Below are 22880 nucleotides of genomic sequence, written 5' to 3'. Positions count from 1 at the left end.
TTCGAAGTAAGAACGTGTTTTAACTTAAATCCCACCCCCTTGCTTCCCTTGGTGAAGAACACAGGGAGCCGTTTTCTCCTGAAGGACGGCAGCCGCATTTCTTCCCACGGCTTCTAAACTATGCCCTTGCTTTTTCTCTTACTCCTCCGCCTCAAACCCGGCTGGCAGCCGCGGCTGCAACGGGCGCGCCATCAGGGAAGGAGAAAGGGAAGGCGCGCTCACGCGCGCGCGCGCGGGCGGCACGACCTGGCCTTTCTGGCGCGCGCGGACGCCTGTCCGCGCGTGCGCTCCGGCTCTCCCAGGCTCGCTTCTTCGGAGCGGCGGAGCGAGACCCTCGCGGCTCGTTGGAGGCATCGGCCAAGCCGACGCGCGCTCTCCCGCTCGCTCTCCCTATTTCCTCGTTCTCCATCCACCTACCCTCTCGCCGGACCCACGGCTGGATTCTGATTGGCCGGCTGGCGTCCCGGCCAGGCCGCCAGCAGCGGGAGGCGGCAGCGGCAGCAGCAGTAGCAGCAGCAAGGAAAGAAGAGGGCACCGAGGGCGGAAAGGGGTGGCAGGGGCAGCCTCAGCCTCAGGCGCTATCGTCTCCTCCGTCGCCGCCACCGTTCTGCCTTTGCTGGGCGGCGTGGCAGCCTGAAGGCGCTGGTGAAGAAGGACGAGCCTGACTCGAGCCAGGGAAGGGTGAGACGGCTGTCCCCGTCCTCTTGACAGCTTCCGAGGCTAGTGCAGAGGAAGGAGCGGCTGGTCTCCTTTCGGGACAGTTGCTTTGAGCTGGACGGATCGCGTCTCTGGGCACTCCAGCTCCTCTGCGGTTTGGGCTCCGGGAGATAGTGGTGCGCGCAGCTGCAAAGGCTAGAGGTGAGTCTTCTCCCCCTCCCCTCTTGGGAGTTTGGTGCCCGAAAATAACAAGCAGCTCAAGGTGTCCCACCGCTACTTTGGCATGCAGGGGTTGGTGGTGCGGGGGAGAGTGGAAACGACTTGTTGACCCAGCTTTTCTCTGCAGCCTCTGGAGTAGTGGCCGAAGAAAGCTGCCCCCCCCCCCGCCCCAGGGCTGAGGCGAGGTGGGAAGAATTGATCCACGAAGTTGCGCGCATGCTTCCATTTTGCTGCATCTCTCTCGCATTACCAGGCTGAGTGCGAGCGCTGACAATTGTCCACCACCTCATTGCTTGCTTGCCAGTCTCCTTTATTGCGGTGCGTGCCGCCGCTGCAGGGGAAGGCGAAATGTGTGTATCCGTCTGGATGGTGGTGCTGATGCAATTGCTCACCTGGGCTCTGCTGAAGTGTGCCTTTCGGGGCTCTGAACAGCTTCTCCTGGTGCCAAGTATTCGAGCTGGTGCAAGCAAAGCAGACCATTGTGGGCTTTGGTGCGAAAATCGAGTGCCCGATTACTAGAGGAAAATTGAGGTGGAATAGGCTGCATGGCTTGATCCACTGCGAGATCACCTTCCCGCAGATGCTTAGAGTTTGGCTTCGGTGTGGCGTGTGCCCTTGCAGGCAAAGCCTTTGCTAGGTGCTGAATGATAGAATTGAGGTTTCTAAGCAGAATCGAGGAAGTGGCTACATGGGGAGAGGGAGTATATTTTTAGGTCAGGGGAAGGTGATGGAGCAAGGAAAGATGATGAAGGTTTAAAAAGAGAAAGGGCTTGGATTGCTTTTAAAGCTGTGCGGTCCAGTCCTTTGCATGTTTAGTTGGAAATAGGTCCCATCAAGATCAACAGGGGTTACTCTCCAGTAAGTGTGCACTGTCTTTGTTAGCCTAAAGATTCAAGGTGGTGATCCATTATTTTCGGTAAGTTACTGTCTTGCTAGCTGTTGTATATATTTTTCCTTATTCTTGTATTTCCCCGTGCTGATTAATGTGTGTGTGTGTGCATGCACGTGCATCTGTGCACATGCATCCGTGTGTGAATATCACTGTTCACTGCCAAAGACCAAATACTCCCGAAAGCATAGTTGGTTTTATCTTGGTATTTGCTATAATTAAAATGAAGATAGTTTTACGACTGATAGTAAAGTTACAATTCCAGCACACCTAAATTCTTCTTTTTATGTGTAAAAAAAGCAGACCTGCTGGAAGAAACTATCCCTTTCCACTAATTTGATTTATGTGCATTGGAACACTAATCAGATTAATTTAGTTTGGATTAGCAGCCAGCTGCTTGAATGGCTTGGCAGATTTATTAAAACTTCATTATCTGAACACAAATAATTGCATCTATTATTCCTTATTAGAAAGCAACGGTATTTGTTTCACGCCAGCTATAGGATATATGTGATATTGCCACACTGTATTCTTTCTTCTAGCAAATGCAGCAACACCTTTCAGAAGCACTGAAAGAGCATGTGTTTCTATAACGTTAATTTAAGGACAGTACATTGTAATTATAAAAGAAAATACCATCTGTTAGAAGTTAACTTTGTTTTAGGCAAATTAATTAAAGGAAACTGTCATTATGCTGAGGTGTATTTTTTAAGTAACCAATTAGAACACAAAATAAAACAAAATGCTTTAAAATGCAGCTGTGCTGTTAAGAATATCCCAGGGAACATAACCATGCCTAAGGGAATTATGGTGATGAATATGCTGTATATGGATTTTAAAAGCTCATTTATCTTTCATTTTCCAAATTGGATGTTGGATTTGTAATGGATGCACCAAAAACCCTTTGTTTCAACAAAAACAGGAATACAAGGCTGTAATTCAGATGAAGTCAAGTGCTTGAAGTTCCCAGTAATTTCAGCTGGAAAAATTTAGGCACAGGCTTAATTCTCATTGACATTGTAGCTTCCAAAGACTAAGACTACAAGATGTGCTATGCCATAAGAATACAAGATACACTATTTTCATGAGATGGTGAAGCACCTTAGATATACCAGTGGAACACTCAGCTGGCAAAGACACTCCACTGGAACAGCTGAAATGGGGAAAATTATAGACAGAATGTGTGCAGCGCAGGGAAGCTTCTCTTCCAGGCCACAGCTGCACCCCTTTTAGTGGTACAACTCTTCTTGTACAAGGAATAATTTATTCCCCTTTGAATTAAGTGGGAGGGGAAAATGCAAAATATGTCACCCCAAGGGAGCATAGGAGATGGTGTTATATAGCACCCTATTACAGCAGCATACGCATCCCATATCTAGAACCCACATCTCCATTGACACAGGTCATGTGTGACATGGGTCTGTGATCCTGCTCCACAAACAGATAAATAGCTTCTTGAGTGGCCTGCAATCAGTCAGCAAGGAAAGACAGGCTTTGCCTGCAGGCTCACAGTCTAACCGATAATCTAATCTAAGGGATAGAATGGGAAGAGGGAAAATAGGGGAACATTCAGCACAGCTGTATAATGGCTCTGCTTTCCCTCCATCTGTTGGTGAAAGGTGAGGGTAGTCCAACTAGAGCAGGCCCTGTTGTTTCTTTTGTTTGCTTCTGTATTCCTCACTACTTTCTCATAAAGAGGTGATATTAGGTAGCCATCTGTGGGTGTAGGGATCTAACAGGAATTTCTTTCTGGCCCTGTGCCTTCCATTGGAGTTGCTCTGAAACCTCAGTGAAAGGCTACTTTGGACAAGGGAGCACTTTGCTGAAACTGGCTGTCCCCCGAAAACTCCTAGAAACTTAAGCATGTTGCTGACAGTTCTCTGCCTAGAACACTAACATGTTGTTCACCTTGGGGTTCCAGACACAAGTGGTTGGGAGCAACTCCAGTTTGATAATTGTGAATGTTACAATAGAGCACCTTACACAGATAAGCAAAGGAAGTGGAACACTTCCTGCATATTATGACTATGGTAACTGTACGCCAAGACTTTATCCACTTTTGTCATATTGAACTGTATCCTGTAACGCTTTCATCTCAGCAAGTGAGCCGCAGATGCCACATCCAGGTAGGTTTTCTGTTGGCAAAGACCAGGCATTCCCAGTATTAAGCTTTTCAGTATGTTCTTTACTGATTATGTAAAAATTTAAACATCTTCATTAAAAAGAAAACAAGCCTAATCCTATGGCTGTTCATTCAAGAAGATGTTCCAGTGTGTTAAACAGAGCTGATGCTCAGGCAAATGTGCATACAATTGAAGCTGAAGTACTATGCAGCATTAAGCTTTGAGGATCTTAGTACATATGTTACTCATGTTGGGCTTGCTTTAAAACAGCCGCTCTCTGAGATGCAACGATGGGGACTATCTTGGAAATACTTTTTAGAAGTCACATACTGACATTCTTGATGGAATGACTTCCATCTCAAACTGTATTTCTTGGAGTTAAAACAGTTTACTAGAACATGTACAACAGAACATGTGGTTTTACCACTGATTAGCATTTTTATTATTGTGTAGTTTTGTTATTATGCTTTATTTTAGTTTTGATGATATGACATTTTGCATTTACGAGTTTGAAACTTTGTGGAAAGTGATATACAAATCTGATGAATAAAGAAATCAAGAGAGAACAAAAATGACAAAGAGGATAAATGGGGAACATGTAAAGTTCAGGAAGAACTTTATTACAAATAAAATTGACTCTTGGCTGCTCTGGCAATAAAATGATGAAAATCCTGTACACGTATTCTAAGGAAGCAGGTTCCACACCTTCATGATGTATGATGAACAAATAAGGAAGTTTAGGCCAGTTGTTTTATTTACACTGAATAAAAAAGAGATGTATGGTTGATGCTAAAGAAAAGTAGAGTGTGCATAATACATTATTGTTCAAAGAAATCATCTTAGTGAAAACATAATTCTTGAATGTCTGCCAATAGCAAAATGTAGGTATAATCAGGAGAGTAGCTGCTAGTTGTAAGCCAAGCTTTTAAAAAAATAGGTTTAGTTACTCTGATGCTCTGAAGGCCTTGTGGAAGAGACAAGGGTTCTGTTCTTAGGGTTCAAAGAATAGACTTGTGGAAAGGTATACAGATTGATTTTTGACCACCCACTTGCTCAATGCAAAGGTAGAAAATAAGACCTTGTTAAAGGACCAATAGAAGTAATTTATTTTTTCTATTTGAGCACTCTCAACCCTCTTGTTATGCAAAATGTAGATATACAAATAATAAAAAAGAAGTAGTAGTCACTACTAGGTCACTAGTAAAGTTTGTTAATATACTAGTGTGGAACAGAGAGCCCCCTGGAGTGCTCATTGGTGGAACTCTGCATGTATCCCCAGTCAAAGAGATCTCTGGTAGCCTCTGTGTGAAACCCGCTGGAGAGCTGCTGCCAGTCAGACAAGAGTAGACAGCTGGGTGCCCTCCAGGTGATTTCTTCTGGACTACAACTCCCATCACCCCTTCCCAGCATGGCCAGAGATTTTTAAAGTTGTAACCTGAAGCATTTGGAGAGCACCACATAGCCCTTGATCACATAGACTAATGGTGGAGCTTATGATGAAGCAACACTCTGTGTTCAGTGAGATTAGAGCTTCATAGTGGTTCTCCTTGTGTTTCTGTATTTGGAGTTGCATTGTTTTCCGAGTATGCTTATTTAAATTCATTGACACATTTTTAAAAAATGTAAGACGAAATAAACAAAGACTTACAGTGTCAAAGCTTTGGTGCAAGGCACACTATTTCTGCTAACTGTCATTTTTTGTGACTTCACAAAAGCTTTTCATCACCATCAGGATTAGTTTCCTGCTTTTAATATGTGTTTTTTTCCCAAATTGTTTGGTGATCTTTTGTCTGACTGTTTCAATATGCACAGGACTGGAAGATCTTAAGTTTAGATTTTTGTTTGTTTGCTTGTTTTTGGGGTAGCTCTGTAAATAGACTTCCTGATCATATGCTTTGGCACTGGATTCTCTGCTTGTGATAACTGATGTAGTTTTACTGCAGTTCTGACATAATAGATAATGCTTATCCATTCCTAAACCATAATTGCTGATGTAGAATATCTTTAGTTGGTATGTATGAGAAACAACTGTTCTAAGGAAGAAATCACTCTGCATTTACAAGTGTGCTTAGCATGCTTTTTTCATTAGCGTTGGGGAGGAGAGGAGGTGGGGCTGACAGTTTATGCTGTATTCAGACATGGCCCCAGATGAAATGCACTGCAACCAAGATAGTTGTAATTTCACCTCGTTGTATGCACTGGATGCATGTAAGCCTTCAAGTTTGGAAACTTACGTGCATTGAAGGGGGGAGGCATTGCATTGCACCCTACATACATAAGATTGCAATTATGGTATTAAAACGGGAGCCTGTGCTGATTAGAATATAATTATAAAGTTAAGTGTGCCCAGTAGTTAGGAGACATTATTGAGCTAAGAGCAGTGGCAGCCTAAGCTTTAACTGGTTTGAACAGTAGTTGCCTCAGGGCAAAATCACATGAAATTTATTGATAGCTGTAACCTAGCAATTATAGTTTTAAATATATGTATCATATTGTTATGGGTTTGTTACTGGATTTCTGAAGCAGGACTATCACTGATTGTGGGTTAGGCACAATCAAGGATACAAAGGAATGCTAACAGCCTGGGACATTCAGGGGATGTGTTAGAAGCACTCTGCAGTGTTCTGAATAAAAGAAAAACAACAGAGTAGGATGTAAACGATACGCACATCCTTAATCTAAGGATGTTGCAATGTAGGTCTGTTTAAAAATAAACATTAGAAACTGAAGCTTTGAGGAAGGGAGTAGAACTGATTAAGGTAAAGGTAAAGGTTTCCCCTTGACATTAAGTCCAGTCATGCCTGACTCTAGGGGGCGGTGCTCATCTCAGTTTCCTAGCCGAGGAAGCCAGCTTTTGTCTTCAGACAGTCTCCATGGTCACGTGGCCGGCATGACTAAACACCGAAGTGCACGGAACGCTGTTACCTGCCCACCAAAGTGGTACCTTTTTATCTACTTGCATTTGCATGCTTTCGAACTGCAAGGTTGGCAGGAGCTGGGATGGAGCAATGGGAACTCACCCCGTTGTGCAGATTTGAACCGGCGAGCTTTCGATCTACCAGCACAGCAGTTTAAACCACTGCGCCACCTGCAGTTCCTAGAACAGATTGGAGGGACACAAAGAAGGCTGAGCTGAGGCTTGGGTTCATTGAATTGCGGAAGCATTTTATGGTGCTGGCTGCCTCTCACTGGAGTTCTGTTGAACTTGCTGTTGGAGTTTTTAAAACTGTGTAAAGCCATGCTCAACGTGTTTACTAGCAAATAAAACCAAATACTACAAAACCAAATACTACATGCCAGATGCCTCCCTTGATCTCCTTCCAAGCAAATCCAGGTAAACACTGTACCCCTGGAACATTTCTGTGTGTGAGGAAATGGGGCTAACATGAGAAGTAATTTTCTCTGTGAGATTTAGTTTTCTGTCTAAAGATAGAACAAGGGAATTTGTCAAAACAATAAAAACAATGCTGGTGTGTGCACAGCACTGCTGATTTGGCTGATTTGAGTGTTCAGAGGTTTAAGGTTCTTCCAGATGAAGCTTTTATTACTGTGTCTCGTTCACAGAATTTTAGGATTGGTGGTCAGATATTGCCATCTTCCATTTGTAACACTCCCATATTTTCCCACCATTTTGTCAATCCTTTTTTCATACTATAGAATATGTGTTAAGAAAAAAGATACAATTAGTACACAAGTTTTTTAAAGGTGCTTTTACATGCACCCCAAACCAATGCAGCTTACTACTAAGGCAAGAGGGATTAATGTAGCTATGGAAGTACATTGAAAGTAATCACAGAACTGCACAAATAAGTTTGCCAGCTTATTAATGATGAAGTGTAACTAATTCAGTAGAAGCAAATTTGGCGCTAAATTAAAATTAGTTAACTTGTAATTACATCCTGCAGTGATCTCAGTCATGGAATAATTTAGCTAAATCTTGATAAAAATGATGGCTAATGTTGATGCTTCTCTTATAGGTCAGGCTTGGGGTGCCTCCTGGTATATGATTCTAATTTTTGTTTTGATCTTTTAATATTGCTTGGGCATCAGAGATTGAAAACTACGTAGAAGTTCCAAATTGATGCTTGAAGACCATTTATTTGGAAATACTATATGCCCAATACATTTTGGCATATTATCTTCAACAGAAGTAACATGCTTTAGTTGGTCCTGAAGAAGGTCATATATTGAAATATAATATCTGCATTGTAATTCAGGGTATTTCCAAATAGACTTGCATGATTTGAGCATGATTTTGAGGCTTCCCATTCCTTTCTTGTGTGATTGTATGCTTCCATTCTTGTTGCTGGTCCTGCCTTTTCTTGCCATAACTAGAGACCAGATGAATGATGAATTATCTAAGGATTACTTAGTGGATAGTATTATTACTGTTGGACATGAACTTGATTTGTTCCTTTATTTTATTTTTGTAAACTACAATTTAACCATTCAAAATTAGAAAGAAAGAAGGTCTATCCTGGGTTTTGTTAAGATTTGCATTTTGCCTTTCCTCATAACGTAGTAGGTTAAACCTGTTTGTGTAAATCATCTGAGGCCATTGACCCTATGGGAACCCTCTACAGCGCATTTTTGTCTTTGCCACTTTTAGTCAAATGGTTGGAGATACTGAATTGAGAACCTTTCTTTACTTGTCAATGGCTTGACTAGGTGAATTTTTGATTACCCTTTCAGCTCCGAGAATCTGTGATCATGATTGCTCATTAGACAGTGTTCACTATTTTGTTTTTTTCTTTCTTAGTTATAACAGTGTAAGGCTGTACCAGTCCTATACTGGAAACCTGCAATGGAGACCATCTTTTTTGGCATTGGTTCCACATATTTCATCTTTAGAGAGAGAGAGAGGGAGGGAGGGAGGGAGGGAGAGAGAGAGAGAGAGAGAGAGAGAGAAGGAAGTCTGCAGAATGCTGCATTTACTTCCCAGCAGAAAATTGCTTGAAGGCTATTTTTTTCTGTCTGCAAAAGATTAATGTACATGTTAGGTGCTTGATCTCAGCTTATGGAAACACCAGTTTATGAATTCTTGACTCTGGGTGCTTCCAGATGGACAGTTCCCAGTGATGCCAATAAGAAAATTTTTGTCGCTTTCCCTGGGCCTTAATGGATTTTTCTGTAGTAAGAAAACAGATGGACGGAATAGTGGAAAAACATGGAGGATTATAAATGGAATAAGGCCAGGCAAGTGAATAGTAAAAGATTTGTTTGAAAACACCTCCGGTCTTTTTTGTCCACTTTGTGCCCTGTCTCCTTATACCACTGCTGGCTCAAACTCCTGGCTTTATTTTTGAGTTCTTCTGGGCAGTTAACAAATTTTACTTTATTTGATCTCCTTTGACATTGTAAATTCCTCTTTCTGTAGTACAGTTTGAAACCAAACTTTGGTCAGAAAGAAACCTGTCACTGCTTCCAGTGTGTTTCTTCCAATGAAAGAAATGTAGACACCAATGATCAGGATCTTATCTTCTCAGAACAACAGTTTATTTCAATTTATTCTTGGATGTGAAATTGTGTGTTAGGTATACTATGTAAAGCTATGTGAGGAAAAGGAGCTTTTTGTGCATTGGCATTTTTAGAATATTTCCTCCCTAAAAGGATTATTTGATCGCTTGCCTGTTCCTCTGCATTTTTCTTCTCCTACATTTCTCCCTACATACTTTTATGATATTCACCAGTAATATCTGGGTTAACACAAGATCAAGGGCAGAAGTCGCAGTTTGTCGCTTCTATTAACAGATGCCTGTGGGTTTTAAAAATGTTTTGTAATACTTCGTATGATTTTTAAAATATTTGTGGGGAAAATGCACAAAGAAGGGAAAAATGGGTGGGGGGGAGAAACAATACAATCCATGATTGGTTTTGCATAGGTGTTTGGGAGAATGGTAGTTTCAATAAGATTATATAGTTAAAGACAAAAAGAGTCTAAGTGGACAATTGGTATTCTTGATATTGGACAATTTTGTTTATGTAGCATAATAGAAAGATTGTAGAAAAGGGACTTTGAAGATACTAGAACGAAATCAAAAATTCTGGAATGCATGTGTGCATGTGCACACCCAGTGTTTAAAAATGAACAAGTAGCAAAATGCAATTATAGAGATATGAACATCGTTAAGCTATACTAAAGTTGGTTTGTGGGAAAAGAGTGGAAAAAGTAAAATCAAATGGCAGAAATCAGGATTGAAGGAAGTGAAGTGGCAATAATTTGGAAGTGGGACTCTGGACTTCTTTCAATTATTGTTTTATTTGTGGAGAATTGAATAAAATGCTAGTAGAGGGAAGGTTGCCTACACATCTCATTTTCTGCTGTATGCTATCACAGTTGCATGACTTTGTACAGTTTGATTCCACTGGAGCCACTTGCTAGAACACTCCTGTGAAGGAAAATTAGTGTGGACCTATCTCATACTATCACTCCAGTACTGGGCGCACAGCTTGTGAAGTGTGGGGTTTCCAGTCACATGAAGAAGCTATGTGCCTATGGCTTATGATGCTGGCTCATGATGACTCAGGTTGTATTAATCACTGAAATCCTGAGCAGCAGCAGTAGTAATAATACAGTATTTATATGAAGCTTTAGCCAGCACACAAAGTACTCTTAGAATTGCTTAAAGTAGGCTGTTAGGCAGGCTATTGTTAGTAGCCTCTTACTTAAGATGGCAGGATTGCCTAAGGCTATTCAAAAGCTTATAGCTAAAAAGTAACTGATATATCACACCAGCTGTTACTGTGTGTTTGCTTTAAGGCTGCAATCCTATGTCCATTTTCTTGTGAAGTACCATTGAAATCGGTTGCATCCCATCCCCGTAAGGCTGTATAAGATCAGGTTACACACTGCACAAAATCACCCTCATGCATGTTCTGTTGATAGAAACAGAACATACAGATGGGTAGCTCTGCACAGGATTGTTGTTGTTATGTACCATCAAGTTGTCTTCAATGAACAAAGCCCTCCAAAATGAACTTTTCTTGACAGCCTTGCAATCTCAAGACTGTAATTTCTTTTATGTAATTGATCTATCTCATGGTTGGTGCCACTGTCGCCGCCGCCGCTGCTTCCTTCGATTTTTCCTAGCATGATTGTCTTTCCACTATGTCTTGACTCCTCATAATGTGTCCAAAGTATGACAGCTTGAGTTTCGCATTTTTGCTTCCGTAGGAAGTTCTGGCTTGATTTGATCTTGGAACCACTTGTTTGTCTTTCTGTGAGTCTAGGGTATTCACAAAACTCTCCAGCACTGCCTTGTTTCAAATGAATAAATTTTCTTCCTGTCAGCTTTTTTACTAGTTCCTGCATCGCTGTCCTTCCAAGTCTCAGTCTAATGATTTCTTGGCTGCAATCAGCCTTTGAATTGTCGTTTGAGCCATGGTTTGCAAAATCTTTCACAATTTCAATGTCTTAATTATTGATCTTAAAGTTGTATAATTCTTCTGTTGACATGATTGGTCTTTCAGTATCTTGTTGGGCTTTCAGCATTCCTAATCAAGGTTTGAATTACTCTTTGATTTCTTGGATCTTCTGGAAGACATCTCTCGTTTTTCCTCTTGTTCTCTACTTGTTCTTCGCAATGGACATTGTAATAGTTCTATTTGCTCCACATGATGGACACTGAAAAGTTGCTTTCAAGATTCTGATTCCACTTCTTTCACGTTTTGCTTTGGCTTCTTCCTGTGCTTAGCAACTGTGAGAGTCTCTACTCTCATCCATTCTTTCTTGCTACACAAATTTTCTTCTGGCATTCTTCTCTAATACAGGCAGTCCTTGAGTTATGAATGTCCAAGTTACAAGCAACTCATACTCATAAATGAACACCCATAAGGTCTATTAATTTTTTAAAAAATTACTGCGGAAAATCATCATCACCTTAGAGAGAGAGAGGAAGCGGAAGGGGAGAGAGGGAGGCCTTCCAAGCATACCTTCCTGCCTTGTCCATCTGAAGAGATTTCATTTCCTTGCTGGGAAGAGGAGGCACTAGTGAGCTTGGACACTAGTATGGGTTTTTCCAGTTTCACTGAGTTCCTGTATCTCTAATTCCTGTGAATGTGGACAGCCAGCTATATGTGATCCGGCTTGCATACAAATTCTACTTACAGGCAAATTTCAGTTTTCTCAGGAACAGAACTCGTAACCTGAAGACTACCTGTAATATTTCTGGTTCTTCTGCAATATTATTTTAGTGGTATTTTGACACTGTGATTCTGTTAGTGATCTTTTCCAGTTATTACTCTGATTTTTTTTATAATAGTTCATGGTCCCTACTGCCATTTGCTCCTAGGAAAAGTGGCATTGCAGAAATCACAGTCTGAAAACCACTGTTTTAGCTGACTTTTTATTAAGTGCACCTTTAAGAGAAATAATGGCTTTTTTGAAATAAATTTAACACATTTGTTTGTCTTTGCAAGTAGTGACAGCAATATGTTTGGAGAAGGAATATTCTAAGTGAAAACATTGTCAAATTAACCATGTATTGGGCAGTTTAATGTCTGCTGTTTACTTTGGAGGAAGAAATAGCAAACAGAAATACAGCAGTCGGAGAGTCAAAGCAATAGATTTATTTTCTAAATTAGAGGTCAAACAATTTAAGCTATCAGTTTTTCAAGGCTAATTTAAATGTTTATATTAGACAAAACAGCATTATAATTCTGAAGGAAGTGCAGAAGAGGAGGAGGAAGAAAGAAGTTACAATTCGAATGTTTCCTCAGTGAAGTCTGCAGACTTGTAGACACAGAAAACAATGTAGGGTTTGTTAAACTATGCTCTGGATGGCATCAGCAATGGGTGTCCTTTTGATACTCAAGGTGTAGTAGTGAATCTGTTTTAGACACGTTTTAGACAAAGTTGATAAGATATGAAGGCAAAGTTGTTGAAGGTGAATTTGAAGGCTTCCGCACTGGAAAATCATCCCAGAAATGTCAAGGGAAGTGCACACCTCCAAAAGGAGATATGATAGAATCAGCATAATTTCTTAGGTTGAGGAAGGGCCTTCCATAATCAAAATGTAGCTAGTTTTGCAAAATTAAGTACTGCAGTGAGTCTTCATGCAAATACAAGGTTTGTTTAATACTGTCTTGCCCAAATTGTGGGAAACAGCATATTTCCATTTTTCAGAAAATGAACAATTTGGGGAAGGGTGGAAAGCAGAGGAACCAGATTGTCTTCGCCACTTTAAAAAAAAAAAAGGCCTCAATATTTCATGTTGGTTTTCCCTCCAAGGAGTTCTCACTGGGAACACTCTCCCATGTTTGTTTCATGTGACCATTTCAATTGCCAATTTTTCATTTGTGTGGCTTTTTATTTAGACACTGTATGGTTTGTTTCTGGGTGGGCAGTTATGAAACTCATCTGAGTTTCTTTATGTAATCATACTCTATTGAGAATTCAAGTCTTAGAGAAAACTGATAATATATTCTGGATTTCACATGCTACCTTTTGTTGTTAAAATAATAATAATCATTTACTCAATAATAATATTCACAGGACTTCAGCTAGACTGTTCATAAAATTAAACGATTTTGTCAAAACTTATTTCTAGGTTTTAAAAAAACAACCTACATTTGATTGGGCGCATAGAATACCTAGAGCTGGTTTGTTCATGCAGTAATAAATCTAAGCAGGATTGGCAACAGTTTTCTAAGCATTATCACTGCTTTTGCAGGATAGTCCCTGTGTCACCAGTGGTGAACCTGCTATTCTGATCTGAATTAGCAGAAATCAGCACAGACCTCATTTGAATTGCAGGTGCTGAATGCACCCTGGTCTAATTAATCTAGCATAGATCTGATGAATGCCCAAAATTATAGAGTTGCAGTCATGAATATGGACAGTGCCTATTAAGTTATTATCTCTGTATTCTGAGGCAATGACCAGATGCCAGCATTCTCTGCGATTGTCAGCTGGGCTCTGTGTTTTCAACATTTGCAGCATAACACAGCATAGGGGTTCTGGCAGCAATGTGAAGCCCTAATTCAGGCTTTCATAGACATGAGGGATAATGATTCAGCATTGCCCAGGGTGCTTACTCAGTTTTGGGGGAAGAGCAGGATTATGGGATGGGGAGGACCATTGCTTCAAAATTATGAAGCACTTTCAGAGCACAGCAGTGGAGAAATGTGACCCACATTTTACGTGGAGAAATGAGACCCACGCCCCACCCCCAGGTATTTTGTTAATACTGCTGGCATTATTTTTTTCCATTAATTCCCTTGCATCTCCAACCCTGCCCTACTTGTCATGTAAGATGTTCCTTTTAGTTGCCATGGTTCTAGACTGCTGTTCTGTGTCACACAGCCATTAAAAGGAACCTCCAATAGAGGGGGTTGGCTCTTTATTGGCTAAATACTAAACTGGTTTCATTGCAAAAGGTCATTTTGGCAAAGCTTAGCAGATACTTCTTGTTGCGAAGTTGCTTCAAGCTGTTCAGAAATGCAAGTTAATCACCTGCTTTTTAATCTGTTCCTTCTAGTAAATTTACTTCTGTGTATCTTGGAAAGGCCTCTCTGGATTTGAGTCACAGTGGCTTTAAGACATAATTAATATTTGTAAACTGTTGTGGCATCTTGGGATCAAAGGCAACTGCTGTTTTCTGGAAAGCTGCACTTCATTTTTTACATTGGTGGACTATGGTCTTATGTAGGTCCTTCAAATGCAGCACAGCTTAGTAAGGCATTTCTTTGGGGGAAATTAAGTGCTGTTGGTGTGAGCAAATCAAGGAGGAAGGGAAAGCCTCTCCTTACCAGAAGCTCTCAAAAGGTGGTGGCAAAGGCAAGGTAGGAATACCAGTGCTTGAGATTACTGGGAATCTTTGAACATTAGCTCGCTTCTTGTAGATTTCCTGCATAAAGTGGGACTGGTCAATGGGGGAAATTAGTGCAAATATAACATTCCTGTGAGTTTAAGAGATTTGTATGAATTTGGGAAGTTTAGTGACACAAGTTTGACAATTTATGAACATTTTTGTAGATACGTACTTGCAGTTATGTTCATACAGAGCATCCTTGCATGTTTTGTAAATAATAACCAAATAGACACCTTTATACAAGGGTTGGCTAAGTCAGCGCAGTCAAAGTATGGAATTGCTGACTGGCAGCCAGTGCCCAGGGACATCAGTGGTCCATCAGAAGCACGTTGAGGACCTCTGGCTAGTCAGAAGATGTGTGTTTATTCTGGCACACTGCTGCCTTTTGACACATGCTGGTAAGGATGGGCTGTCCCCTTTCCTTTGATATGCCTGTCAGACCACACTCTCACAGGTGTCTGACTAGCTTGCTTTTTTTCTTTTTTTGTTTCCCCACATTAAAGAGTGCAAAACTCAGCGCTCTTCCTGTGTGTGTATCCCACACTGTCTCTGGAAAAAATGGCATCTCCTCCTCTGTTTTATTTTTGTTTTAACTCATGACTAGCTTTCTCCTCTCTCTGGTTGGAAGCAGGGAAATAAGGACTAATAGCCTTGCAATTTTCCTTGCAAAAGATGTGTCTAACAAGATTGCTACTGGGTATTGAGTCTTTAACAATACTTCTAGCCCCATTCACTTTCTGCTGACTTTCTACTGCCTCCCCAAATCATACAAGACTACAAGGAGCCACTTGGCAAGATTGAGAAATGGTGGCCAGTATAATGTTAACAATAAGCAGATGACACTCAGCTCTGTATCTCCTATTCACTTGATCTAGACCCAAGCATAATAGTCCTTGACATTCATCTGGTCCTTACGGTGTGGAAGTCAGCTGGACCCAAACAATGTTGACAGAACTGAATAGTAATAGTGCAACCATTGATATACATATAATAGTCTTTCCAGTTACTCCTGTTTTCAGCAGCTAAGTTACTATTTCTATTTTTTGTGCTTTCATGGTTCTTTGAAAAATATATAGTGGATCAGTTTTTACAAGGTTACCTGTGTCAAAATCCCAAAACCATGCAGCAAATTTAGTTCAAGTGCCTTCTATTGCTATAGCAATTACCCCACATAGAAAACTAAATGTTATGGATATGGAGCTGTACCTTAATCCTCACAAGATTTTCATATGCAGGCTTTTGATTTGCCTTGTTTTGTGTTTTAGAGGAGAATCAAATTAGTTTGAAGTGATAACAGTCCAGAAATGAGTTTACCATGTCGGAGAGAGCAGATGGGTCTTTTCCTGTCAGACATGTTTTCCTTACCAATATACTGAGCTATTTCTTGCCTCACTGGTGAAAAGAGACAATTGGATCTATCCTGTGTCCTCTCCCTTTGGGAAAAAAGCAGCCTGGAGGGATCTTGAGAAGAAAAATAGCTTTCAGGGACAGATATAAGCCCTTGTTCATGCATCTGTGCCTTCTTGTCTAGGCTGCAACTTCTGGCAACTGTTTTGAGGTATGTGTAAGTTAGAGGTACAAATATAAACTGATGGGGTCTGAACTAGGAATGAATAACCAAAAAAGGGATCTTGAGGTTGTGGTTAACAACTCAATGAAAATGTCAACCTAGTGCATGGCTTCTGTAATGAAGGCAAATGTCACATTAGGTATAACTTGCAAAGGAACTGAAAATAAAGTTGCTAGTATCATAAACCCCTTATGCAATAGTTTGACTGCTACTAAAGTGTTGTCTACAGTTCTGGTCACCAAAGCTGAAAGAAGACATTGTAAATTTGAAAAAGTGCAGAGAAGGCAACTAAAATGATTAAGGTATTGGAACAACTCTCCAACACCCATTGGAGAATTTACAATAGCTGCAATTGTTTAGTTTAGAAAAAATGTGAGAAAGAGGAGAAATGGCAGAGATGTTCAGAATTTTGCATGGCATGGAGAAAGTGGAGACATTTTTCTGTCTCTCCCATAATCCTAGAACTCAGGATTCAGGACAGAAAAAAGGACACACTTCACACAACATGTAGTTAATCTTCCTTGAGATGCAGTGATGGGCACCAACTTTTAGAGCTTTAAAAAGGGTTTGGACCAATTCATGGAGGAGCAGGCTGTCAGTGCTAGACTACCCTTAGTTTCATCTAGAATGACTTTTCTTACATTTTTAGGTTCTTATGTTCAGAACCTCCTTCAACCTGAGGGCACCAACTAAGTGATCAATGGTTGGGGAAATTGGTTATTGTCTTCTGGAGAATGCCAGAGGATCAGAGTGGGATCTTATGAGAGTTGGAGTGGGACCTCTGGCCCTCATGAGGTTCTGCAGACCTGGATTAACTTTCCAGAAATTATTCCTGGCTGTTAAACATATGAACATTGTTTCTAAAAACAATTCTGTATTCCATTCACTATAGCAATTTATTGCTTTTATCCCCAACCGGTATGCATTTTAAATGTTTTAATACCATTAGGACATCCTGTAGTATTTTTAGTTTCACATTCTTCTCTCTGCTGTCTTCTGCAATTTCAGGTTCTTTTTTAAATTGATTGTATTGAGGCTGGAACTCAACCATGGGAAGGAAGCTGGACTTGTCTGGTTTGACTGATGATGAAGCCGAGCATGTCCTTCAGGTGGTCCAACGAGATTTCACCCTCCGCAAGAAAGAAGAAGATCGCCTGAGGTAAGTCTTAAGTATGTGAAAGTGAGATTGGATTTCGAAGAGAAGCCTATTCATTCAGTGATATGCATTCTCTACGTTTGTCGGTAGTCTGAATATATTTGGATGTAACTGGATTAAGACTCAGACTTTAAAAAACACATTATAAAAAGCCCACCAGGGAGGCAGCAATCCTATGAGTGTGATACAGAAGATTGCACTGTTAAAGTGCTTATGAATAAATGAACAAAGTTCTCCCTTCCTTTGCATATTCCTGCTCACTCTTTATTGACATATTCTCTCAAACAGCTAGTATGACTTGAACATATATCAGTTCCTCAAAAGACTCTAATATTTCAGGTTGCATAAAAGCTTATGCTACTACTAGAGCTATTATGTATACTTTCCAGAGTTTGGGGACTGGGATATACAGATTCTTCAAGTTACAGGTATAGTAACTTCTTACAAGCCTAGATGATATATCCTGTTTTCTCCAAGGAAGACCTTCAGACACCTAGGTCTGCTCCATGCTTCTCATAGCTATACCTAAGATTTGATTTTTTTAAAAAAAGTATGCATCTAATGTAAAATGTCACTGTGACAAATAAGTGTATGTAAACACTTGTCATGCAAGTATATTAAACAGTGAATTGGGATTAATTGTAGTTCTTCCTCAAGTATTGATTTGATAAACTTGGGTTGGCTGCTGCACTTTGTTTGATACAGCTCTTACTGTATGATGCACACAGTGATAAGCTAATAGAACAGCCACGGGAGACTAGAAGTTAAAATGCAGTGAATCAGCTGAAGTGACAAACCTAGAATTCTATCTTAATGTATAGCATATCTGAAAGCAAGATTGTAGCAGGATTGGCTATTTGATGATCTTCGACACAGTTAAGTTTATACCTTGATTTTTTCCTAGTTTTGAAAATAGAGATATTTAAATCCTTGCGAGGTTATGTCAGTACTACATTACTACTTCTTAACAGTTTTCAGAAATCTGTGTCATGAAATTATTCTAAGATTTCAGTTTTCAGAAATCTTAGAATAATTTAATTCTATTCTAAGTCTGAATTCACACCCTATTTATTTTGTCTATATGCATTTTCTGCCTAGGTAGCTCACTTTAAATAATAACATAAAAGCCATCAGAAACAAACAGGTATTGACCACCTTATCTTACCTCCACTTTCTTGAATGCTATTGGTGGCTGGATGTATAAATATGGATTTGCAGATCCAATATCTTATTTTCTACATGGCCTATGTAGCCCTTCGTGGTTTTATACATGCAGAACTTAGAATGCACATCACAACCTGGCACATCACAACCTGGTTGGCACAGAACATCACTACAGGATGTATATGGGTTGTCGAATCACTGGTTGTATGTGCAAGCCCTGCACTATGATTTAATAATGCGTTATTAATCACAAACAATCCAGAGTTCAAGCCCAACAGTGGGTTCTCTTCCTGCATTAATTGTGGTTAACAATCCATAGTTAAGCATAGTACAGGATTTGCACATAACAATGACCTGCAATTCAACAACAACCATGCTCAACCCATACTCTGGGTAGTTGTTACATGTGAACCAGTCAGCTATAAAAAAGTTGCTGAGTTCTCCTAAATGTCTGCTTTTTCTCTTTCTTTATCCAGCTTTATTATGTCAAGAGATTTTGAATCCCAAGAGCTTTAATTCTTGTAGTATTGTGTTCTCATAATGATATTCTGATAATAACATTCTGTCACTCAGTCTTTGTAAAAAATATTTTTGCACAAATGCAGAAATACTGCAACTGTGGTAGCTCAGAAGAATTTATGGCTTATATGGACTAACTTATTTTAAAAGTACAACATGTTGAATACAACGGACATTGGATACTTTTAATTTTCCTTGCCTCTCTATGAACCATATTAAAACATATTAGTTGTAATAATACAGAAGTAAGATTTGCTGTAGGCATATGTTCTAACATAATGTGGACTTGAGTCACAAACTGATACAGTACAATTTGGTTTCCAGAGTTGTTATAAAGAACTGCTTGGGTGTGTGTGTGTGTGTGTGTGTGTGTGTGTGTGTGTAGGGGGGTGATAATAGGTGGATGCAAGCCCTACTTTTCAGATTGTGGGGACACTGCAGTGTCAGAGGTTGACAGGCTCTGGATTTTGAATCAAAGAATAGCATCAGCAAGTAGTAGCTCTAAAAAGACAGCATTTCACTGATGAATCCCCTCACTGCAATATTTGGAATCAAGATAGTGTCCCATCTGGTAGAATGTTTGTGTCCTTCTAAACGTTGTTGAACATTTACTGTTATCACATTGTTTGCCACTGCAAAAAGCTGTGGGATTCTTGTAAGTTTTTTAAATTAAAGCTGTAGATTTCTTTCTCTTAACACGGAAAATGCTAAAACTCTTTGCACCCTAATAAATTATCTACAAGTGGTGTGGGAGTGATGAGATCAGAAGGAATCATGAAATCTATTCAGTAGTTTAGTTCCTTCATCAAAAGCTTATTAAGCCTTCTATGAATGACACAGTATTGTGGGGGTGGGGATTGTGTGTGGTTTTTTGAATTTTAGATGAGTAGAGGAATAAGGAAATTTTGGAAATAGATATATATTCCACACACACACACACACACACACACACACACACAGAGAGAGAGAGAGAGAGAGAGAGAGAGAGAGAGAGAGAGAGAGAGAGACAGACAGACAGACAGACAGACAGACATACACATATATATGTAATAAACAAGATTGTACATAGGCTGAGGAGACAACACGTAACACACTTAAGGAAGACCATTACGGACCTATCCATGTGCATATAAGAAAAGGTAAAGAACAACCAATGCAGATTTATATTTGCTGTATTTCATTTAGTTAGTGGTTAAGAACTGCCTGTGTCAAAATACAAAACTCAGTGTTGTGAAATTGCTTTAGGACTTTGCTGTCAAATTCCTGTGAATGCGTAGTTACTAACTTGGTTGGATTTTGTTCTGTGATGGGGCAATATATTATGAGGTCAACTTAGAGCATTTTTGGTGAACTGTCAATAATTTTGAAATCTGCTTAATTAAATTTGCATTAGTTGCTGTTAATGAATGCAGAACTTTGAATTGGGATTTCAGGTGTTTCTTTGATGACATGAATCACACCCACATGCCTTCTATATAATACTGGTTTATATGCAACTTATAGTAAGAAGTGGGAAGTGCTTCCTTTAAGCATTCCTGCTGGAAAGGGTGTAGGAGTGTTCTTATGATTCTGTGTCTACCAAGTGACTCATTAATGCATCCATAAATAAGGCTCTTAATAGGCAGGAATGGGCTCAACAGTACTCAAAAAGGTTGGAAAAAATGAAGTCTACTTGGATAGTTTCACTATGTAAGCTAGAACAATGAGTTAGCATTATGGACTACTTAACTTCACTTTGGAGGGCAGGAAGTTGTGGCTGGTGATTATGCAAGCATAGTTGCAATTTTCAGCATAATTTGATGCCTAATTGTATCCCAAGCAATTAAATGATGCATAGCAATAACCCTGGCTTTATATAATAGCAGTCTGGTCCTAGTCATCTTATTCATTGAATCCAGCAAATGTTTTTCCTCATTAGTCTCAAAGTAACAGGCTTAGGTGTTTTTGCAGAAAAACTTAGTTGTTCCAATAATTTTATTTACAGTGTGATCCTAAGTCTCTTTACTCAAAAGTAAATCACCCTGCTAGAACTTCTTCCTTAGTAAGCACTTATTTATGATTGCATCCCTATTCTTGCTTACTATTCAAGGGTAAAATGTATTTTGCATTATTGATAAGCAATCATTAACAGAAACAAGAGACTCATGTGGCACTTTGTGTAGCATATTGGTGACCATGATGTTTTATGGGGAAGAGAATGAGATGAGATAAGTCCTGCTGCAAAGGACACTGGGATATCAGCTAGAGGACTGATGGGGAAGGACGTGGAAGTGAAGGCACAGCACAGCTGATCATTTGCTGGGGGCCTTGTGTGTCATTCTGCAGACATGTCACACAGTGTATCTATTCTCAGGGCGGCTTAGCATATTGTGCAAATTCAGCTATGAAGAACAAAGGAGGGAGAGAGAAATGGAGGTGGGGTAAAGAGGGAAAGCAAGTGCTAATATTTCAGTTATTTCACACTTTTCACACAAAATAAAAATACAGAGCTGCTAAAGTAAAAATTACTAATTTTGGAAAAAGGCAGGCTGCAAACCTGTGCTCACTTATGTGGGTGAGAGTCCTATTGAACTCAATGAGGGGTACTTTTGAACAGATACGTATACGCTCACCCAGTTAAAGGTGAATTATAAGCACAAATCTTAACATGCCCGTTGTATGTTGTATGGAAACTATACTGTGTTTGCACAACCATTTAATAGTTTGTTCTAAGATCTTTTGAGTTAACTTAGTATCGCTTTGTCAGCCATCACCTATCTACTAGACAAATTAAAAATAATTGTTTAGCTTGCTGGATGTAGCATACTTTGAGATAATGAAGAGCTGAAATGTAAAATCAATATTTAATTATGGATATCTTATATGTTCAGAGACTGGCTTTGCTAGCCTTACAGCTAGAATATACTTCTCTTTCTTTGATGGTTTACACAAATGCAGCTATGTGAGTTCAGTTTCCCTGACTAAAGCAATGAAAAGCTTTTCATGTATAAAATTCTATCATAGCAAAAACCTTGAATACTTTATTCCAGGTGTGAACAGACCTGTCAGATCTATTTTGCATGTTACTAGAACACCAGGATGTACAAAGTTGATCCATTGAAGCATATGATATGCATATACTTTGTAGTGGCTTATTTTTGGTTGGAAGTCACTGCTACTATAATTCTTTTTCTTGAAAAACCTGTGATAATGGTGGATACTCATGTACTTTTTATATATTTATAATTTTTATTTGATTTTTACCATCTTTCAAAAAAACCAAACATCAGCGAAAAACCACTGAATACAAAGCAAGAGTAGAAACACAAAAACAGATGCAGAAAAAAGGGGAAAAACACAATTCCCGTGATATTAACGGATGGACAGCAAAAGTGGACTGTGGAAGCCCCTAAAGTTAAAAAGAGAATCTGTAAAGATAGACTGTCATTGAATGGTTGGGAGATGTTATGTTCTTGGCTATGTCTGAACATATATCATGCAGGCATCGCCTTTGCTGGGATACACACTTAGATATATGGACTGTTTCTATTAATGTATATAGTTGAAAAATAACTGTCAGATCCTTTTTCTCCTTCCTTTTTGGTCTTTTATCAACAATGTTGTAAACATTTACTGTGAACTGATATGCTTTATATGTTCTTTTTTTCTTCTTTATTTTTATTGTCCCCCTGACAAATTTTCCATATGCACTTATATATACATATACATGCATACATATATATATGTTCAAAGAGAGGGAGAGAGGGAAAGGAAAGTGCAGAAGACATACACT

At 39.6% G+C, this 22880-nt stretch overlaps 1 protein-coding gene across 1 annotated transcript in view; it reads left to right on the top strand.

Annotated features, from left to right (window-relative positions):
• The first annotated feature begins 375 nt into the window (after positions 1 to 375).
• LOC123016510 (myosin VIIA and Rab interacting protein) overlaps positions 376 to 22880 on the top strand; it is a 172476-nt gene continuing 149971 nt past the window's right edge. Inside the window, exons 1-2 of the mRNA XM_044416979.1 lie at positions 376 to 858; positions 17278 to 17428. Coding sequence (XP_044272914.1) covers positions 17319 to 17428 — 110 coding nt within the window. The 5' untranslated portion in view covers positions 376 to 858; positions 17278 to 17318. The remainder of the gene's footprint in view (positions 859 to 17277; positions 17429 to 22880) is intronic.

The sequence above is a fragment of the Varanus komodoensis genome, unplaced genomic scaffold (genome assembly GCF_004798865.1).
Source record: "Varanus komodoensis strain SLA01 unplaced genomic scaffold, ASM479886v1 scaffold10, whole genome shotgun sequence".
NCBI classification, from domain to species: domain Eukaryota; kingdom Metazoa; phylum Chordata; class Lepidosauria; order Squamata; family Varanidae; genus Varanus; species Varanus komodoensis.
The sequence above is the reverse complement of the archived record's forward strand: the minus strand, read 5'-3'. Positions and strand labels throughout refer to the sequence as shown.